Source organism: Pseudomyrmex gracilis, unplaced genomic scaffold (assembly GCF_002006095.1).
Source record: "Pseudomyrmex gracilis isolate BER0280 unplaced genomic scaffold, ASM200609v1 scaffold_283, whole genome shotgun sequence".
In the NCBI taxonomy this organism is placed as follows: Eukaryota; Metazoa; Arthropoda; class Insecta; order Hymenoptera; family Formicidae; genus Pseudomyrmex; species Pseudomyrmex gracilis.
Genome location: NW_018020867.1, coordinates 25,387 through 39,728, shown reverse-complemented (window position 1 = coordinate 39,728; position 14,342 = coordinate 25,387). Strand labels below are relative to the sequence as shown.

Sequence of the window (14,342 nt, the reverse complement as noted above, 5' to 3'; positions counted from 1 at the left end):
CATTTCCATCTGGTTCGATTCGCCATTTGATCTAGTTGGAACTTAAGCGCGATTAGCAAATTGCATACATGTCAGGAGGAATCAACGGATGAGAGGCTGTGCTCGTACATGTAACACGATAATGTAAGCTGTTCGCCTGCGAGAACAATGGAATATATCTGTACACACCCATCCTTTTCCGATACGCACGAAAGATCGCGACAATCGGACAATGCATCNGAGAGATATTCATATTAAGGCGAAATTGTGTTCAATTGTTTCGCATTNTGCACGAGCATTAGTGCGGTATCGCGCGGCTATAATAGATACAACCCGATGGATGTCAATAAATTTTCATCTCGCAGTTTGGTACGGATAAAGGGGATGTATTTATATATAGCTTTTACGCGCGCGTTTGCAAGAAAGTCGCAAAGAGTTGATACAAAGAGATCGCATCGCGCGCTGAAACACCGGAGAAATGAATGATGAAAAAAGACAAATAGGAGCGAAGTTTCGTGCTTGCTTGCTACAAGTTANGCCAATTTCAAATAAAGAAACGCTCTTTGGAAGAATTTAGAAGCTGCGTTCTTTGAAAAATCGCGAAAGCTACTTACGATCTAATGATCGCGGCGCTTCTGNGCGTNTCGCTCGCTCTCGAAGTAGTAATCTCTCTCCATAGTAGCGCGGTACAAAGTTGCGCCGTCGTAGCTGCGGGTCATTGAGGCGACTTTAAAAGTCGTTTTCAAGTATATTATTCATAAAGTTTATCGTCGCCGGTGCTGGAGCGCGCCGCCGTTGAAATGTTCGCGCGCGAAACCGGATCGCCTTTCATCGTTATTTTCTGAAAATGGCAGAGCGTGACAATGACAAATCGGCCGCGCTGACCAGCGATGCGCGCGCGGAAAAAGGGATTTTGCTCGGAGAGCTCCGAATTTTTTGCAATTAAAAAGATCGGATTTNGCCGCAGCTGCCAATTGAACGAGGCGCCGTCCCACCGTGTCCCAANGTGCATACGTTTTGTTNACGTTTTNTTGAAAGCTGTCAAGCGTTCTCCCCAACGTTNGATCTTATCGATCGCGACNAAATAATTATTCAGTTTTGTGTGTTTACGTCTGCGAAGTAAATTTACTTAGCATACCAAATTGTTCCCCGTTCACATTTTCTTCGACGTAGTCGTTTTGAATACGTTTTTCAATATTCATTATGCCGCGCTGGTCAACTCTCGCCGCGCTGCGAACTGCTCGCAATCAAGCAAAAAACGGTCGAAATATGTGACCACTCTCGAATTACGAACTATGTAAAACGGGAATATTACTACCGCATATATCGAATAATTTTCTCGTTTTGACTTGCGCTAATGGCCTGAATATTTCTACCGGCGTGAGTCATATATTGTCAGATTAATCGATTTTNACGCAGCTGGCGTCTCACCGACTGAGAGAGAGAAAGAGAAACGTAAATTTTTGCAAATTTCACCCGTCAAGGATAAAACGTTGTCATTTGCCGGAGGAAAGAATTTTCAGTTCAATTTCCTTGTCGAATTCGATTTGCTCGAGAACAGAGTCCGGTAGTTCGGTGCACGTATGTAAGATACCACCGAATCTTTTGCAATCGCGTGGACTACCTACTTTCCAATCTCGTTTCCGCCATCCTCGGAAACAGGAGCGGAGTTTTAATCGACAAAGGACTGGTCGCACATTCTTTTCGTATTAAACGATTACGACGAGCAGCCTGGTTAGTAAATGCCAATATAGATGAATTTTTACAGAACGCCCGAGTCTCGTTTGTTCCTTAGTCAGACTACCTTGTTCAATTTTCTGAAGATAATTAACTTACTTGTTTTGCCGTGTGACGCGAATGTTTTCACATAGAAATTTAAAAATGATTGACTTTGATATATTCACATATTAAATTATTTATTTATATAAAATTAACCACGGTTAATCTTATATAAATAAATCGTTTTACATTACGCTTTTATAAGAGAGTTAAATATTATAAAGCACAATAACGTTAAACTTTTATTAAATGACAATATTTACTTCAAACTATTACATTTAATAAAATGTGATGGATGAAGGACAGTATGAGAAGCGTAGAAAAAGTAGAAAGCAATCTAAAATTGATTATGCAAATGTATCGCTCTGTGTGACACTGTTATCCGATAAGAGATTATTTTTTTATTTTCAATTATAAGCTAGAATATTCAAAATATTAAATGCAGGAAGAAGCTATCAAATGAAAGTCTAGTTAATATTCACAAATGTGATGAATCTCGTTTATTGCGATCAATTATTTGAACGTGACACATACTAGTATCAACAATAAATTAAATTTTTCGCACACAATAATCTGTCCAATCTGATTTTATTAAATGATTTATCAAACAAAGGTAAATATATTCTGACTGATTCACGATTCTGTTTGTTGTCTTACCGTTTAGAAAAGTTACGGGATTATGTCAATATGTATCATATTTTTAAGTATATTAAAAAACTTACTTGTCTAGTCAATTTTTACACTAAATTGCGTCAAGACTTATTCGCCTTCAATGTGAAAGCAGAAGCTTGTTGCTCGTTGTTTAAGAAAGTTGCAGCTCATTTTTTATAATATATTAGTGTAATATAGAATATTGTCACAATCTTATTGAAAATAATAATACGAAAATAATATTTGTAAGAGATATACCGCATAATTCTATATAAAAAAATTGCTACAATAATATATAAACATGTACATGTCACATATTCAAATTAACAAAAATAAATTGCGATATCTTTATGAAGCGGAAGAATTTGCAATAAATAAATGTGTTTGCGTATGTTGCAGTTCAACCAGCGTCCGTTCGTGTTATTGATGAAAATTCAAAGAAAACCTTGAGTACCGGTGCCACTTTAGGGCCTATAAACGAGGGTTCAACGATATCCTTGTATTGCGAGAGCGGCGAAGGCAAACCTGTACCCAGGGTCGAGTGGTTTAAAGGCGACCAACTACTTGAAGGTAAAGATTTGCAACGTATTACTAAAGTTGCCCTCGCCAAAGTTCATGAGACAATGCATCAAAATCTATTNACAAGTTTAAACATACTTTTAGAAAGTTTGAAACACGCAAAACAAAGAGAATAAAATTATGAGTTATTATAAACAAAAATTATATTTGTTTGTGATTACTGTGTGCACGCGTATTATTTCGCGAGACCTGTGTTTTTATATAAGAGTGTATAAAATATTTTCTAATATTAATATTATTTTTTTTTATTATATCTCTTTCTTTCCATTTTTTCTTTTAATATTTCAAGGAACGTAAAATATTTCATTTCAGCGACAAGTTCGACGACCGTCACTGACACTGGAATAGGCACCGGCAGTAGTTTGCTGGAAATGCAAATTACTCGCGAAGAGTTAGGTGCAACATTTACGTGTAAAGTCAACAGTATTGCTCTCGTGGAGCCACTTACCGTTGATATTAAACCAGATGTGCAAGGTGAGTGCGTACGTTTTTGTTTTCAAGAAAAAAAGATATTCATTCAGTAAAGAGGACGCTTTTGCTCACTGGGAAAACTGCCGCTAAATTTCGTTTCTAAAAAGTTGTTTTTTAATTAGGTACGTGAGAAATATACTGTTGTAAACATACAGAATTCGCGCGAATTAATCTTCTGAAGATACGGGTAACCAANTTTTGCAGGCTATTACGCACGTTCTGACATAGACGCGTCTACGCACAAATNGATTATCTCATGTTCCATTGATGAAGGAAATTATGCTCGGATCGACTGCAATTTCGATCAGAGTAATTTGTACGCGATATGCAACTCGATAACTGTCTGTACAAACTTGATACGAATATACAGTAATAACGGTTAACACACAAATGTTCGTACTTTGATCTACATTTATAACACATCCGCTGGCTATATATCGTTTATTCATTAAATCAAACCACGAGTATGTCGGCTAAATTCGCCGTCGAGATATGAATATGGATAACTACAACTAGGTATTGTATCAATGTGTCTGAAAAAAATGAAAAATCTAAAAAGACAGATTTTGCACGTAGAATATTTTACAAATTTGAGATACTTTAAGTTTCCGGAAATGGATTCTTTTTTTAAAAAAAATCTCAAGAGCAAATTGTGTAATATTGTAAATTACAGAAATAAGATTTTGTTAAGAGTCGCGCTTGAATGACGTTAATGGAGAAGAAAGTAATATACTCGTTAATTTTTCATAAATTTGGTTTTTCACCAGACAAGCAAAACGTGAAATTTGTCGATATTCATTAGCAACGAAAAATTATGAATGAGTTATCGCTATTAATAATCATTTTATAAAAGACACATTTCAGATTCGACATTTCTGCTTTCACGGAATATCGGTCATCAGAATCTGATTATAAAACCGGAGTACATTAATTAGCAAGCAAGTAATGTTTGTGTAATTTTAAATCTTGGACATACACAATCGCACGGTGATAATAAATAATTTTATTTTAAATCTTGCACATGTTTCCTAACAATAAAAAACAACTGTTGCTGGTTATTATTCACTTGTTCGCAAACTGTACATATGTAACTTTGTTTTTATTAAATATTTGTAAATGAATTTTATATATTACGTTTCTAAATATTTAACACTGTTTTTTCTCGGCTAAAGTATATTTGCAATGATCTAATTTCCCAAATCGCTTGTGTTATATTAAACAAAGTTACGTAAGTCTACAAATTATAAAACGGGCTCATTATATCGCGCATCCACGCGTTTAATATTAAACATGTTGTCAGAACACACTTTGTCAGTCAAGAAAGATAGACAAGGTCGCAAATCGAGCAAAGAAAGTAGGTGTATTAAATAAGTATATTAAACATTAAACAATATAATAAGCGAAACATTTCAACTTACAATGAAGTCTTCTTCAGTCGCAACAATAAATAATAATATTAAATAAAAATAAAAATAAAACCAAAAGTACAAAGAACACACTTTGCCAGAATTCAGGTACATCAGATACATCAAGACATCATCCTACTGTGCGCGACACACAGCAATGTACTTATCAAGAGAGTGTGTTTTGTTCTAAATGTGCTGTGTTTCACGCTGTCAGAAGTAAAGAAATAATTAAGAACAAAAAAAAAAAAAAAAACATTAGCTTATTTCGCACACGTTTCCTGACGACGCAATTCAAATGCGTTCTATCGACGCTAAATTCGAAATTCACTTTGAGAAATCACTCCGCGTTAGAATCGCCGAGATTTACACGCGGAGATACGCGAGCGCGAGACTTTATGGCTCTGGAAAGGTCTCGTGTGTAAAATGAGAGAGCGCACGAGAAATTTGAATTTCTGCACGAACGCGAATTACGCATACGTCATAANCAACTTCTCGTCACCGAATTTCTACGAGAAAACTGACAATATTGATATGGTTGTNCTTGGCTAAAGAGAATTTTACAGAAGATATATAATTTCGATNCATCTCATTTCAAACGAAGCTAATTTTAACCATGACAATCGTAATGTATGGAATAAAAATGTACGTAAAGAGATTTATACGATCTTATTTTATGTGTTTAGCGCGACAATAAAGGTACGAATCTCTCGTTTGATAATAAGTGTATTTTTCGCGCGTTAAAACAATGTGAAAGTATCGGGAAATTGATTATTCAGCACACACCGCGATTTTTCAATGTCTCAATCGGGAAAAGAGAAGATTGTTCGAAGTAAAATACGTATATCCTCTGATTTCTCACAGAATCAGATAATCAAAATGTTTTATTAAACAACATCGTTGAANTTACTTGTTTGGAAATAGACTCGCATGATACATTGCGCGCTTTGTTAAATGCTCGGGTAGAAAACGTATTTCATTCTTTATCGCATAAATTACAGTAGTAGTGTGTTTTGCCTCATTGTCGTTTACCTCGCGGCGTAAAAAAAAACAGAAAATCTTAATGGAATCGCTTCTATTAATCGCGTCGATATATTATGCACTTTAAGTAGAAAAATATCTCGTTGCCGAGAAGAAAATGTCTTTTGCCACATAGAAACGTCGAGAAAGTTTAATAATTCTGTTTCTGCTCACACTTCCGTTTAAAAGTACATAGAGTGATCATAAATTACTCAAGATTTTACTAAACAACGCGTCCGATATTTTGTGTGCGTCTGCGTGCGTGCGTGCAAATAATATCGCGTACGTAAATACCTGTGTAAATTTTTATACGCCGCTTGAGTAAGCAAAATGCGATTTTTTTCTCATCATTTTAATGCGCGGAAACGAGGTTGAAATATTCAGGAATTTAAATCGTTCCTTTAGCACTTACGTACGCACGCATACACACACACACACAGAGAGAGAGACACATATATGTATATATAGGTATACTGCTTTGCGGATTTGTCGACTGAAATACCTATATATACGTAATTACTGCGCGCAGTAGGATCAAATAATCGTTTGCTGCGAAACTTTATTTAAGCGCGGNACAATCGCAAAATCGTTCGCGCGCGTAAAAGGTATTCGTACGTACGATAGAAATAATTACGTGAGAAATATTCGCGCGTTCGCGCGNTTAAAGGACAACTCGATGGTTAATGTATGAAATTAATATGTAGGTTACGTTTGCAATTAGAAATTTGTTAATGATGATGATCACGAGTTTCGGTGCATATTGTTCACTCACACAAAATGTCGTCTCGATATTATTATTATATTATATACACAAATTTACGTAATTCTCGGTGCACATTAATATATAACTGCTCGTTATATTAACTTCGAAGTGACGCTTAATATCCTTGCCATCTCGATTAATAAATACGCTAAATTATCGCGCATGATTTGTCGTTTATCGAGTAATGTTTATTGATGTCTTTGGCCAGTTATATTCGCGCGATTGATGTAAACTCTGAATATCGACGAGAAAGCAATGTGAACTCGTTTTACTCGTTTTAAGTAAATATTATTAACTAAAATTATGCATCTTTTTATATATGCGGAATATAACAAATTACACTGAATAGTTATTCACGGTTAAAAAAAATAATAAACTACAAAATATATTGCATGCTCTTTCTCATATATATATATATATGATGAGATATAATAGATAAATTTATATTATATTATTGTAATATGAAAGAAAATTGAGACACATTAAAATATTATTTTAATATAACAGAGAAAAAGCCGGAAATATATTAATATAGGTCAGATGTAATCATTACACGCAATATATATATATACTTAACAGTAAATTTATTTAACTAATCTTGTTTTATATGTATATTTGTTTTTATTTCGCGCGCGTTAATGGACTTTGAAAAGACGAATAAAGTTTTAATAGCGCATTTTCGTAATAATATGCGTCTTTTTTNGTTTACAATGCAATTTGTGTCGTTTTTTTTTTTCCCCGGCGACGGTTCTGCACTATACCTTATAGAACATCGTACCACGTGATATCGTACGACGCTTCCGCCAACGTTGACACGGATCGCNTGCATCTTGTATCGTGAAAAATGAGCTGCCAGTATCATAAGAGACTAGATAAGTGATAAACGCGAGTATTGTTAGAAATAGAAAATACTAAGGAAACAAAAAAACACTCTAAGTTATATATAATACAATATATATACATATATATAAAAGTTGTGTATAATACAATATATATAATACAATATATGTATATAGTCAAATCTTGAAGCAAAATACGACTTGAAATTTCTTAATGTAGATAATCAGTTTAGTTCAGAAAATATAAAGTTTTTTTCCGAGATGAGAGTCGGTTCTAACAATCCGCGATGAATTTCAAGTGGAAATGTCGTAAGATGCTTGCGGGATATCTGCGAAAATCTCACGGCCCCGCAGCTGCTCGTTGAAAGTCTCAGGCAGCAAGGTTGCGAGAGTTATGCGAACTCACGAGCAGACACCTAGCGGAGTTTTTAGACGGGGCGCTCTTCTTGCTAGCAAACAAAACCAGGAAATCGCATTGCTATCGACTACAGACTTAAAAAGTCTCGCGGTCGGCTTATCGGGTCGTGAACTCTTAGNAATTTTCAGATGAAGAGGAAATTGGTTGAATGGCGAATTTCTACGGATAAAGAAAATATCATCTCCCCCTATTCATTTTGGTATGGCAGACTTATTTTTGCAAAATTACTTGTTTTCGAAAGAACTAATATATTTTTTATTATTGTTACTGTGTGTTTTTTTAAGAAATTAACATTAAGAAAAAGATTGCGTGTGTGAGATACACAATTTTTTAAATAAAAATTATCTTTCAAAGATCGTTAACTCTTGAAAAATGCAGATGCGATGAAACGTGCTCGCTAATTTCACTATCATTCATAGTGGATTCAAATCGTAGATAAATGTTCGCGCCCATATTTTTTCAGTATAAAAATGTGTCAGCGTAGTTTTCACGAAAAACCGATATATGCAAAAGTACTGATCGGTTTTTTCAATTTTTACGCAAAAAACCCCATTTTGTCATCGTTGCGTTCCCATCTTCGTCTGTTCCTTTGCATTTAACGTGTAGGGAAGTGCAATCGAAGGCAAATGCAATTTCCGATAGTGGATTCGCCATTTGCTTTCTGGTCGGAATCTCGCGTCTTTCTTTTCGCATTCTTCTTATACTCAATGCCGTTCATCGAGTTTTGTCGATGAATTATCGGTCGGCGCTTTCCGCATAACTTTGCGGAAGCCATCAACGACCACAACATAACCGCGAGCGTCATATATTATGATCGCATATTTTAAGGGGAAACGAAAGAAAAATTGCGTAATTGTAAATAAATAAAAAAAAAAATAGGTAAAATGAGAGGAAAACGAACTATGAGAGGAAAACGTGATTCTGTTTTAAAGCGCAACAGGATCGAGAGCAAGGAAAAGCTAATACAATACTCCGATACATCTCTCTCTCTCTCCTGCGCGCGCGCGCGCGCGCGTTTCACATCCAATTTGTGTCACATTCTACTCCCTGGTTACTCACATCGACCCTATAATGTCGTCGCAATGCTATGCGAAGTCCTGATAGTGCGCAATAATCATTACATAACGTCTACGACCGACTTGCTAGCGGCTCTATTCTATATATCTGGTAACTGGTGCACAGAAAGGGCAGCGACATGTTTAGTGCGGGCACCAGGCAGCTATGGAAATTACCAAACGCGATTCGTGAACATTTCGTATATAGCTATATTTATGTACGTACAAGCACGAAGAAACTTGTTACTACACAAGTTTCGCGCGACGAGTCGTTAGTATTAAAAAGTTACGAGGACACAAATTGCTTGGACGAGTACTTGCGGTTTGTTACGTTTACGGACGAGATAACGTAAGAAATAGGTATAATAGGTACGAAACACACAAATCGTCGCGAATGAGTTAAGCGTTAAACTCACTATTCATGATTATCGACGTGTTTATCATTTGTTTTTTTTGTTGCGTTGTGAACACGCTCATGTATGCCTAATCATAGCCACAACACGCGGGAAGGGAATACCCTTATAATTTGTATTACAATAACGCGATGCATTAAATTTTACTGCACAGTTGGTTTGCGCGACCCAAATTGTTATGCATGTTAAATGTCGGCATATGTTAAACATTTAGCAATCAAGGGCAAATATGACGCGTGGATTATTTCAAATTAATAACAGCGGGTGTAACAAGCCAGACAAGTCAAATATTCTATACACGACGTTAAATTTAGTTGTCTAAAAATTCTTTCATTATTTTGTAGTTTATTTCCGTTTCGTTTCTTTTTCAGTCTGGACGGTGAAGCTTTTTATATTCTTTTAGTAAATCTAAAACTGTACCAAATATATGAACTGTACTAAATATATGTATTGATAAGGGCTTTCTCGTGCCGTATTGCGATTAGTCAAGCAAAGTAATATTCTCATCTTCTTTTATAATGCCGCCTGGCTATTTTCTTTGCAGTGCGCCCGCTAAAGATCGTTTTAGAAGGGGTGGTCGGTCATGTCGTGCAAGGCACGAAGATTTTATTGCAGTGTACCGTATATTCTGCGCGACCCGCCGCCAACGTGACCTGGCAGAACGGAACGCAGCTCGTAAGCGAGAGCAATNAGAGATTCGAGATGTTTGAGACGAAAGTACATGAAAACGTGAGTAAACACCGCGATATTGCATGCCCAAAGCAGATAATTTCCGCTCTAATTCAACTAATTTCCCTATTGCTATTGAAACAGCCCCGTTTCGATATTTCACAGAAACACACATACATGTATGTTTCATATTAACGTGTATGTATGTAATGCGCATAAAGTTTCTATAAATATATTCGAGAAATAGACAAATTTTGCTTCGCAACTTGAGAGCTACGTTATAATTGTTCTAAATACTTGTTGAGTAATCAAAACAATTTTGACGCAATTAGCTCAAGTACTTAACTGAGTATTTATGACAATAACGTCGTAACATGCGAGAATAGTTTTCCTTTCCTGAAAGTTTTAATTTGCTTTACTTATTTGCTGATTGTGAGTAAAAGCAACGCGAGTGTACATGTGTATATATATATGTATACACATAGATGTACACCGCCCCGGTAAAACTCTCCGTGAAATTACGTTTCAATTCTAAATCGATCGGTACGACGGGTGTTGTACATTTTAATTCTCATTGAACGGGTNCTGCGGAGCAACAAATTTTCGTGCTCCGAAGAAAAGTAGCGGAAAGTCGAAATAAATTATTNATAATCCAACTACTTCGAATCGATCGCGACCGTATCCATATGGTGCTGTTGTTTTTCGGTCGAGAGTGACGTTCAGGTTTTGTTAAAAGTCATTATCTCGAAGAGAAGAAAGGAAAGAGAGAGAAACAGATATAACATGAAACAGAGCAATGTGTACTTCATTTTGTGATCAATTAACGCGTTGTACAACGTTATTTGAAAATTAATCGCTACGAAATATCAGCAAAGCTACAAATTGTTGTTAATTCATTAACGAACCAGTCGCTTTGATTATCGATTTGTTCTAACATTTGCAATTTGAAGTAGCGGTATCATAATTAACATTATTTACTAAGTGCCTGATTATACGGGAATGGCGGGCGCGACCGTTGGCGACGCTCCACCTGATAGCGTGCATCTACATATTACATATACATAGTGGCAGGGCAATTACACGTAGCAAATTCCTACCGATATGAGCGGTGCGCTTCGTAAAAGGATTAAACGGATCACATTTTTAAGCTTGATTAATCTCTTTTGCACGCATATACGTAATATTACAGATTCGGGAGACGATAGCTGCGTACAATAACTTTTCTCGACAAACAAGCTACACGTCGTTATTTACATGTAACGTAATAGCAGTTTGTTTNTTTCCGCTGCTACGCGCGTCACGCAATTATACGAAAATCGTTAAAATGAAATTTTATAGTGAAGTTATATTTTTTTATGCTTTTCGAATGCCACTTACACGATATGTTATCATGCTAGAGTTTTGCGCGCTCGCGCAAATTCGCAACTGGATATAAAAATCAATTTTTGTTTTTTAATTGAGAATATCGAAACAAAAATATCCAAATGCATAAATTAAAAGCAACACGCGCATTAAAAGCNATAAAAAATGGATCATTTAATCATTAAAACGGTAAGAGAGACTGTTGNATTGATTTTTAAGTTGTAATTAAAACTTAATGAGTTTTCTCAAAATTTTTATATTTGAATATATGCATGTCCAAATATATGTATATCTAAGATATTTTGTAGAAATGAGATTTAATTGCAAGATAGGATTGTGCCGTTGTAATAACATTCGTCAATTTTGATATAAATATCGTTCTAATTTAAGCACTTGACTGGAGCGCTTAGGCAAATTTGGCGACGTAGATAATTGTTTTCCTGAGTGTTAATTTTGTTAATTCTAAAAAGCTTCGGGTTTCAGAACTATACAATTTTAAAACTATTATGTTCACAGGACGACGGTACTTCAGACACGATAAGTTACCTTGCNTTTACAGCATCCGTATACGACAACGATAGAACGTTTAAGTGTTTTGCCGAGAATTCGGTTACACGTGCCGAAGATCTAAAGCCAATGATAGACACGAAGACGATCGAAGTGTTATGTAAGTATTACATGAGAATTGGAGCAACACACAAAAACANTTTGACTGTTGTCGTTTTCTTTGTCCTTTTGCTTTTATATCAACAATATATGTTTTTTGTGCAATTACTTTTCTCTTTTATATATTACTAGCACAATATAGACGTGCGCTACGCGCATGCTGTTATTGTGTTTTTATTTTAACGTGTAGTGTCGGTGAACACAACCTGTCACCGCAATGACTGCTAGTGTCTATATTTTACAAACAATATAATACACATAATGTACATATGAAAGATGTCAGAAATAACGCATGAAAATTAAACTCGAAAAATAAAAGAAAAAGNGGAGAATGCAAAAACAACACGTGATTAAAGTCACATGACAGAGAGGAGTAGAAACACTAAAGTCACGTAACCGAGAGAAAGAATAAAAAAGAAAATAATATATATATTTTATATGATATTTTATATCTATATATAATATACACACACACACACATGTATATACATATATACTGTAATCACGTGACCAAAGTTAGTGACCCCGCCAGGATCGCGCGGCCGAGATCAGTAACCCCGCAAGGGTCGCGCGGCCGAGGTCAGTGACCCCGCAATGGTCGCGCGGCCGAGGTCAGTGATCCCACCAAGGTTACGTGACTGAGGTCAGTGACTTTACTGTAGTATATACGACTGTCAAAATCGCTTTTCTGTCATTATTTACTCTCTCTAATTTTTTTATATAGGAAAAGCAGTATATAAATATGTAAATATAAATCGAAGAAAAAAATATTTTAATTCACGACGAAAGAAAATTAAGTATTCGGAATATTTGCAATTATATATTAATGTTTGTAAATATTAGTAAATGCTGAAACAATGCTGATTGATTTTTAATAATTATATTTGTCTTTTGAAATAGCGAATGTTGCAACAAAATTGCATTGTAACTNAAATTCACATATTTGCATAGTGTGCGCGCGGCGGTTCTACGTCTTCGTGAAACTGCCAGCTACAAGAACTTATTAACATTTGCATACACTTAGTCTTTACAAACTAAATCCTTTAAATAAATAACTGTGTGCACTCATGCGCCATTCATCAACATAATACTATGCAAATTAACGTAACTTCGCGACGAACAATCAAAAATCTTACTTCGCTGTNACACAGTCGACAACTTGTTCTCCGCTTTTGCGAAATAAATGATTGAAAATGTTTCCCGTTTCACTGTTCAATGAACAGTTTTACGTGTTACTCGTGAAAGGAGCAAAAATATAAAAGAATAGTTCGCACATAAACTCGTACATCGTTCGTGAGTTTTTCCGCTTGCGTTCTTCGTTAGATTAACGTCGATATTACATTATTGAAAAGATACAATTCCTTTTCGACGCACGCAGTATTTGGAAAAAAATATAAAGGCATTTTCAGTTATTGGAGAAATCGCAAACCCAATTAAAAGGAAAAAAAACAACGCGTCAGCAACGTTTCAAATTATTTCACAATTGTTTACCTGATACAATTATTTATGAAATATCGATCGTTCCAAACTTTTGCGTTATGTTCAATTCTGAAATCAAAAGCGCAGACTGTTTGTCTTGAGAGAGACATATTACTCTTATTTAAGAGAGATACAAAAATCGACGAAAAACAAACAAAACGGACGCGCCGGTTACGTATCTCCCTGATGTTTTCAGTCACAGCGCAAAATGACGGAGAAAGTTTCGCTTTGCAACCAAAACGAGAACTTACTCATGGATTGGAAACAAGAAACTCCAGACATTTAGTTTGGCTCGTTTCCAATGCTCCAGCTAGTGTCGTGACAGGCCACTCTCGCGTACTTACGAAAATTTTGTTTTGTACAATTTTCTATTAGAGAGACGCCTCGTTAAAAGTGTAACGTTGTGACCTGAGCAAGATCGAAATTGTACATTTAATTTAACTTTAGTCGGTATATATATACAATATATATATCTTACATAAGAAGAACAGTTGGAAAATATATAATTATTCAAAGTTAGAAAATGTTTAGAGACTCACACTAGAAAATGTTTATACTCGTGTACTTGCAATGTTTAAGTTAACAAGTTATCTGTTTAAGACAGATAGAAGAATTGTTGTTTAAGTTTAATTATATCAACAATTTGAACATTTAAATAAATATATCTTCTTACTTTATCTGTCACAGATCCGCCAATAATTAAAATGAAACCGAGTAACTTAACGGTTAATGAGACAGATGATTTTATAATATTTTGCGACTACGAAGCGAATCCGGCTTCATTGGTAAGAGTAAC

The 14,342-nt window shown here is 35.4% G+C and overlaps 1 protein-coding gene across 1 annotated transcript in view; it reads left to right on the top strand.

Moving 5' to 3' along the window:
• The window catches only part of LOC109859756 (hemicentin-2-like), a 134,063-nt gene that overhangs the window by 97,968 nt on the left and 21,753 nt on the right, over positions 1-14,342 (top strand). The window contains exons 4-8 of the mRNA XM_020438296.1: positions 2,809-2,979; positions 3,301-3,462; positions 9,915-10,099; positions 11,918-12,068; positions 14,234-14,337. Coding sequence (XP_020293885.1) covers positions 2,809-2,979; positions 3,301-3,462; positions 9,915-10,099; positions 11,918-12,068; positions 14,234-14,337 — 773 coding nt within the window. The remainder of the gene's footprint in view (positions 1-2,808; positions 2,980-3,300; positions 3,463-9,914; positions 10,100-11,917; positions 12,069-14,233; positions 14,338-14,342) is intronic.